The following is an 8,399-nucleotide window of genomic DNA, read 5'->3' on the forward strand; positions in this document are numbered from 1 at the left end:
GGGGAAGACTTTAAATGACAGGCTAAAGAATGCTTCTTTATTCTAGAGCAGAGGAGTCTGTGTATAGATTTCAGAAGTCTGTGAATTTGGATAGGGAAAAAATACATCTCCATTTTCACTAACCTTTCAGTGAAATTGAGCATTTCCTTGCATTATGAATGCAGGCAATGCACATAATTCTGAGAAGGGGTCACTGGGCTTCACTGGATTGCCAAAGGGGTCCATTTCACACAAAAAGGTTAAGAACCACTATCTTGGAGGCGAAAGGATAAAAGTCATTCATTCAACATTCAAGAAACATTGTTTCTGCCACTTAGGCTTATCTGTGCTAAGCACTGAGGACACAGATATTTTAAAGTGACAATTCTGCCTCCAAGGAATTTATAATTTACTAGGGCAGACAGACTTTTTTGGCCTCAGAATCCCTTTATGTGCTTAAAAATTATTGAGGACCTCCCAAAAGCTTTTTTTTGGTGTGGGTTATATTTGTTGACATTTACCATAATAAATATTAAAAAATATTAGTATTATTTTGAATAATTTTGACCTTGAGGATCCTGGAAGTGTCTTGGGGACTCCAGGGGTCCTTGGACTATACTTCAAGAACCACTGGATCCACAAATCTGGGTTTTCTGCTGTAGGGACTGATGCCTGCATTAAGAAAGATGACAAAGGGGTGGCCAGGTAGCACAGTGAGTAAAAGCACCGGCCCCAGAGTCGGAATGACCTGGGGATTGAATCAGGGTTCAGACACTTAGCACCACACCCAGAAATAGCTGGCTGTGTAACCTTGAGCAAGTTACTTAACCTCAATTGCTTAGGGGCGGCCAGGTGGCTAAGCCAGTAAGAGCACTGGCCCCAGTGTCAGGATGATCTGGGGATCGAATCAGGGTTCAGACACTTAGCACCACACCCAGAAATAACTGGCTGTGTAACCTTGAGCAAGTTACTTAACCTCAATTGCTTTAAAAAAAAAAAGAAAGATGACAAGCTGGATTTCTTTCCAGAGTCCTGAGCATACACAGACTGTTGTTGCTTCAGCAGAAGGGGTCCATGAAAAGCAGGCAGGGTCAATGAAACCAGAAAAGTCAGATTGCCCTCTCATCTTTACCCCTTCCTTTAACACCCACCTCTCCCCTGATGCTCTGGAGGGCTGCACTTAGATCACTTTATTTTTCCTTCCTTCCAGGAAATTAACAAGAGCAAATTTGGGACAGGTCAAAGAGAGTCCTCTCATTTCAAATTATGGCCCTAAGCCCAGAGCTACCCCAGGGCCTCCAGGGGCCCATCTGAATGGAGACCAGGACCTGGATGTACCTGACAAGGAACAGCGTCCTTGTAGTTTTCTCTCTGATCAGCTGCTCTCTTGCCTCCAGTGAAGCTGAAATCTACAGTTGGTGTGAAATTGCCCATCTGTTTCAACAAAATGGACTTGATGGCTATTGGGGATATCAGCTAGCTGACTGTAAGCTCCCTCTCTTCCTTTCCCCACTCCTTCCAACACCAGACATTAGGATTCATTTACACCCCCTCCCCCCTTTTCTTCTCACTGACTTTTCTTAAGAACCTTTCTGATTGGGGTATGAGAGATCCCAGAGCATGTAATATGGTGCTACATGTCAGCTGAATGTGTAACCAGCTTGGCCTTGAAGTCAGCATCTTAGAGGTATCTTAGAGATCAGCAAGTCCAACTTTCTCATTTATATAGAAGGGGAAACAGAGTCAGAGAGAAGGGAAGTAGGATCATAGGATTGTAGATGCAGAGCTGGAAGGGACTTTAGAGATCATCTAGTCTTAAACCTTCATTTTATAAGTAAGGAAACTGAAGATTAGAGATATTAAGTGACTTGACCAAGGGTTTATAGCTAATAAGCCTCTGAACTGGGAATTGTGTTTAGTTCTTCTGACTCTAAACATAGGATTTTTTACTCTGTGCATTCCTTTCCCAAGCTGGGCACCCTGGAGTCACACAATTGCTTTGGTCTCTGTCCATGGTTCTTGCATAACTTTCAGTCCCAGATCCAAAGTGACCTTCCCTAATTCCCCCAGCTACAGAAAGAATGTACCTTCCTCCTTGATCTTCTCAGGCTATCCTGTTTGAACCCTTTCATACATTTTCTAATTTTCTTTATGGCCATTTTCCCCTATATTCCCTCCAGTTTTCTTTTTCCATAAGAGACTTCTTTTGAAAAGGATCCTATAATTCAGAGCTTGAAGGCACTTTGTATATCATCTAATTTGGAGGTCACAAACTCATTTTAAAAAATATATTTTATAGTCCCATTTCAAAATAATTAGTTTTTTTGTAATCCTATGTATTTTATTTTATGTATTTAAAAACCTAATTCTGAGGTTTCACTCAGCTGACTGCCCAAGTGCTCCATGACACAAAAAACATGTAAGAAAGAAGAAAACAATCATTTACTGAGCACTAATTATGTGCCAAGCACTGGAGATACAAATATTAAGAAGAAAAATAAAGAAAAGACAAGGAGCTTACATTCTAATGGAAGAAGAAAAAGCACAAAAGGGGAGGTGAAAAGGAGTTGGGGGGAAGTGGGGAGCAGGAAATGATTAAGGTCCTGGTATTGGGGAATGATTTTGAAGTCAGGAAGTCAGGAAGAGATCCAGGAGGGAAATGAAAGCTGACCTGGGGCCCACCACCAAGTGGATGCCCCAGGAGGAACTCACCAGTGGGAGAAGGGGGCAAGTCTTACAGAGGGGTATTCTACCAGGCTGAGAAGGCCACATTACTAGTTGGATATTCTCCCCTCTCCCAATCAATAAAAAACTTTTACCAAGCTCTTTTTTAATTTTTTTTTTTAAAGCAATCGGGGGGTTAAGTAACTTGCTCAAGGTTACATGGTCAGTTATTTCTGGGTGTGGTGCTAAGTATCTGAGCCTGGATTTGATCCCAGGTCATCCCAACTCTGAGGCCAGTGCTCTTACTTGCTGTGCTACCTGGCTGCTCCTTACCAAGCTCTTACTCTGTGCCATGCACCATGGTAAGTGATTGGAACAGAAAGCTAAAAACAAAGCGGTCTCCTCTCTCAAGAAGTTTACATTCAGTCAAGGTAGACAATATACATTCATATATACATACACACATATGGTGGACCAGGCTATTTAAGCTTAAAACTACACTGAGACTATTGGAATACTCTGTATAAGAATGCACAGGATACATACATACACAATACATATATATTACAAGGTAATTTTGGGGAGTGGCATTAATAGTTTAGGGGATTGGGAAAGTTTTCATGCAGGGGTTTTATTTGACTGAGTTTTGAAGAAAATAAGGTATTCTAAGAGGTGGAGTTTGTGAAGTTCTGAAAAAAATCAAAGCCATGGGTTGAGGAATAAAACATCTTTAATTGAAATAACAGGGTAGCAAATCCGCCACCCCAGAGGATGTCCACTGGAGGTCCCAATTCCAAGATCCATGCAAAAGCTTCTTATACCTTTAGGAGGAAAAGGGGAGGAGGCAGGATGAGGTAGTAGGGCCTGGTCATGAGACTCTAGTGGCCCTTGGCAGTTTGGGAAAGTAATTTCATTCTTGCTGTTTTCCCCTTCATGTCATTAATCTCTATGGAAGAGGGCAAACACACTAGAAGCTGAGATCCAGCTTGAACTGGGCTCCCCCACAAGGCAAAATCCCTAGGTGGAAGGACCTAGTCTGTGGTTCAGTTCAACCTAATCAAGAGTATATATTTTAAGAATAGCAATGCAAGGATATTACTGAAATTCTGACATTACAAGAATCATTTAAGGCAGTGGCAGTCTATATTATGTTTGATATTAACAATTTCTGTCACTATATTAACAATTTCCCATCAAATTAATGAGGGAGTGAACCCCATATTTTTTGGGGGACAGTCGCCCTAGAGATGGGAAGTGGAGTGGTGTTTTGTAACAGAGTCCATTTGACTGGACCGCTTTTCATCTCCTACAGGCTGGTCAGGCTAGCATCATCTTTTGTTTCCCAGCACAGGGATGGGTTTCTTTTCTCTACCTCGTCCCTCAAGACCTGTAGCTTTGTCTTTTCTTACTCTCAGGGGTCTGCTTGGCTTACTATGCCAGTGGTTTCAATACAGCAGCCTCAGACTATGAAGCTGATAGGAACAGCAACAATGGCATCTTTCACATCAACATTCGTTGTTGGTGTAACGACTGCCACACTCCCCTAATCAACAAATGCAAAATTCACTGCAATGATACAAACCCTGACAGTGCCCACTGGCCTTCTTTCAGAATCTCTCCCTTCCTTGGTCTTAGCCTTTGTCCCAGTTTCAATTTCATTTGATTTCCTTGGTTCTAACCAAAACTATGCCAAAGCCTCCACCCTTATTCTTTTATTATGTGCCAACCACTGGAGGTGATCCCTGCCCTCAAGGAGTTTACATTCTAATAGAAGAAGATAAAGCACCGGAGTGGGGTAGTAGAGCAGGAAATGAGGAAGGGACCTGATACTGGTGCCTATATCCCATATTCCTTTTCTTTTTGACCAGACCCATTATTCTACCTGTTTGGGGAGTTCCCAATGGGGAAACTTCCTCTACCAATGCAGAAATCCTCCTTTCTCTGCTACTTACAATCTAAGAGAGTTGCTTGGGGGAATATTTAAATGACTTGTCCAGGGTCACCCAGCCAATATAGATTAGAAGTGAGACTTGAACCCAGATTTTTTGACTCCAAGATCTGTTCTCTATACACTATACCATGCTGCCTCTCCTGTCTCTTTAATCTCTCTGCCCCTACCTCTATAGGATGGAAAAGAAGAAATGTTGATGAAATGTTTAGTAGGGGTGGAAGAGTAAGGAGGCAAAAAGAGGGGAAGGTTTTTTCAAATTTAAGTTGAGAGTTTCATATCAACATCTGGCATCTCTGGGAGGGACTTGGCCCCTGCTAGCACAGTGGTGGATTAGGAGAAGAGAAGGGCACAAGGTAGAGTAGAAAGAGTTCCAAATTTTGAGGCAGAAGATCTGGGTTTGGAATCAGTTCTGCCCCTTCCTGCTCAAGTCACTTTCCCTCTCTGAGATGCATTTCCTCCTGTACAAAATGAGAGGGCTGGATTAGATGATCTCAGAGCTTCCTTGCAGTCTTGACTTGGCTTGATGAGATATCATGAGGCTCTCTTGGGACTTCATTTAGACTTAGTGATACTCCCCTATCCTCTCATGCTTCCCCTTCAATAAATCAACACTAGTTTCTTTTTTTCTTTTCTTTTTTTATTTTTGGAGGGGGGAAGGCAGGGCAATTGGGGTTAAGTGACTTGCCCAACATCACACAGCTATTAAGTGTTAAGTGTCTGAGGTTGGATTTGAACTCAGGTCCTCCTGACTCCAGGACTGGTGCTCTATTCACTGTGCCATCTAGCCTCCCTGACACCAGTTTCTAAAATGACCTAAGTGGCACATGGAGATAGGCTGAAGGAGAAATCATAGAAACATAAAATGTTAGACCTGGAAGAAACCTCAGAGATCACCTAACTCAACCCCACCTCCCTTTGCAGAGGAGGAAATTAGGCCAAACCAGGGCTAGAACCCAGATATTCTGACTTTTCATCCAGTGTTATTGCTTATCCTCTCACTACCTCCCCACCCTTCCACCATACTGACTCATCATTGGCCAGTGATTTGGATTTAAAGTCCAAGGGTGTGTGTGTGCATGTGTGCGTGTGTGTGTGTGTGTGTGTGTGTGTGTGTGTGTGTGTGTGTGTAGAATGAGAGAGAGATTCAGAGAGACACATAGAGAAAGAACCATCAATGAGAAGCTGGTCTCCCAGTTCTCATCTGGATCCTCATTGCCTTTGTTTTGCCTTTCTGCCCCCCACCCACCAGACTTGCTGAACACTGACTTAAAGGATGATATTGCCTGTGCCATGAGGATTGTGAGGCAGCCCCAGGGTCTAGCAAGCTGGTAAGTGTCCCTTGGGAAGAGGAACATCTGACACCTTAGGGTGGTGGGTTGGTGCTCTGCTCCCCAAACCACCAGTCACTTAGGCAATGGAAGTCAAATTTTAAAGAGCTCTTTGTAAAAAGAAAAAGACCCAGGACAACTGGAAGAGAGGGCAAATGAACTGGGGCTACAGAGAAGACTTTCTTTTATGCAGACATCCCAGGTGGAACTAAGGGGATGAATGGGAGATGGGAGCCCTAGTGGTCAGTACTGGTATGGCAGTTTCCATTGTGTGTTCCTGTGTATGTGAGAATAAGCCACTTACAAGCAACATGACAATTTATAGAGGGCTAGACTTGGAGTAAGGAAGATCTGAGTTCAAATACTGACTTACTAGCTATATAATTCTAGGAAAGTTACATCATCATCATCGTTGTAATCAAGCTTAACATTTATAGAGTACATTAAGGTTTGCAAAGCACTTTATAAAGAGCATCTTATTTTATCCTCACATCAACTGTGTGATGTTGCAGATCAGGAAACCGTGGAGGGTAGAGGGTAAGGGACTTGCCCAGGGTCATACATCTAGTAAGTGTTTAAGGTCAGACTTGAATTCAGCACTCTATTCACTCATAGACCTAACTGGCTCTCTGGGTCTCAGTTTTCTCAACTGTAAAAGGAGAGGATTTGGACTCAATCACTTATAAGATCCCTTCTAGCTCTAAATGTGTGTGTGTTTGTGTGTATGTGTGTGTGTTTGTGTGTGTGTGTGTGTGAGAGAGAGAGAGAGAGAGAAAGAGAAGGAAGAAGAGAAGAAGAAAACAGAAGAGAGGAGGAGAGAAGAGAGAGAGCCTAAAATATCAGGGGCAACATGGTCTTAGGATCCCTGAAGACCAGGGATTAAATCCTGACTCTGATGTATATGGGCTGTGTGACTATGGTCAAGTTACTTGACCCCTCAGTGCCCTGGGCAACACCATAATACTACAAGTTGCAGAGGAATCACTGGTCTGTATTGGCAGAGTGAATTTCCATGTCAGGAATTCCCCATGCTGATGAAATTACTGATCTGCACCAGTGGTGTCAAAATAAAATAGAAATGGTGGTCACTAAACTGTACATAAAGATCCCTGTGGGAAGTATTTTGACTTAGAGAACCATACATGTTTATCTCTCTTTAAAATAAAAAAAAACATCAACATAATAAAACCAGATAGAAACTACATTGAAATCTGGTTCAGGCTCCATGCAAGAGTGTGGTGGGCCACATGTGTCCCACCTGTTATCCAGGACAAACAACAACAATGAACCAAGGATACAGGAAATGCTTCTTGGAGACTGTTGCTTGAATAAATGGCCACCTGGGTCTACCTTCTAACTCTGCCACCACTTAATTGTGTGACTGATCTCTTTGAGATTCATTTTTCCCATCTGTGAGATAATTATGTCTAAACCCCTTCTGGCTCTAAGGCTCATGGGAATATGGATCATAAATCTAGAAACAGAAGAGAACTTTGGGGTCATCAGTTCCAAGTTATCCCATACATTGACCATGCCTATGGAGTCCAAAGAGTTCAACACTTGCATGAATGTTTGAAGCCAAATTTAGCTTCTGTGTAATCACACAGGGTTTAGAATAAGCCCGATGAGCCCATTCCAAAGCTCTTGTCGCCTAGTTGAGTGGTGATGATTCTTTACCTGCTAAATTGGAGGTCCGCCTTTGAGACCCAGGACAAATAGTACTCTTGGCCCTTCCTTAGAATTGGCCCTGGACCCATTCACCAATCAAAGAACCCTAGGGCTAAGGGGTTCCCTTCCAAGCTTGAAAGAGACAGTTTTAAGGATAATCAAAGGGGAAAAAAATACAGCATTATTTTACACAGCAGGTGGCAAATGTAGCCAGCTCATTACTAGCAAGTGGTGGTTGAGCCAGAAAATATTCATCGGTTCAAAAAGGGATTTAAATCTATAGCTTCACAAATTCTATTTCAAGCAACCCAAACACATTTATTAAACTTCTGCTGCAAGGTATACAATGTACTCATGCCCGATTTGTAAAAATCCAGCTAAGGAAACAATGTCATTTTAACAGCTATACTTAGTTGTGGTGGTTCATAGTGAAGAAGCAGCATGTTAGAGTGGCTAGGGAGCTGGCCTCAAGGCTGGAAAAACCTGGGTTTGAGTCCTGCCTCTGACACAGAGTGGCTATAAGCGACAGTCTCTCAGTGCTGTAGGCAACTTCCTAAAACTCTTAAACAGACCAGGTACTGATCTGTATTAGTAGATATAATACAGCTCCAGTCTCCACTTTTCCCCACCTAGTTGCTACTTAATACATTAATATTATTGTATAAATAATAAATATTTGTAGAATGTTAAATAGATGGATTAAAGTTGAAGAGGCAAATTTAGGTTTGATGTAAGCCTAGGGTATGTATTGTTCATGTAGTCGTGTGTGTGTGTGTGTGTGTGTGTGTGTGTGTGTGTGTGTGTGTGTG

General features: G+C 42.4%; 1 protein-coding gene across 1 annotated transcript; it reads left to right on the forward strand.

The window, feature by feature from the left end:
- The first annotated feature begins 1,311 nt into the window (after positions 1 to 1,311).
- SPACA3 (sperm acrosome associated 3) lies at positions 1,312 to 5,974 on the forward strand. The gene is made up of 3 exons (XM_069089253.1): positions 1,312 to 1,465; positions 4,059 to 4,214; positions 5,841 to 5,974. Exons 1-3 carry the CDS (start codon positions 1,312 to 1,314, stop codon positions 5,924 to 5,926), a joined length of 396 nt encoding a protein of 131 aa, XP_068945354.1. The 3' UTR covers positions 5,927 to 5,974.
- The last annotated feature ends 2,425 nt before the right edge of the window (positions 5,975 to 8,399 follow it).

The sequence above is a fragment of the Petaurus breviceps genome, unplaced genomic scaffold, assembly GCF_028583685.1.
Source record: "Petaurus breviceps papuanus isolate PSGF00001 unplaced genomic scaffold, PetGlider_PUasm1.0 186, whole genome shotgun sequence".
NCBI lineage: Eukaryota > Metazoa > Chordata > Mammalia > Diprotodontia > Petauridae > Petaurus > Petaurus breviceps.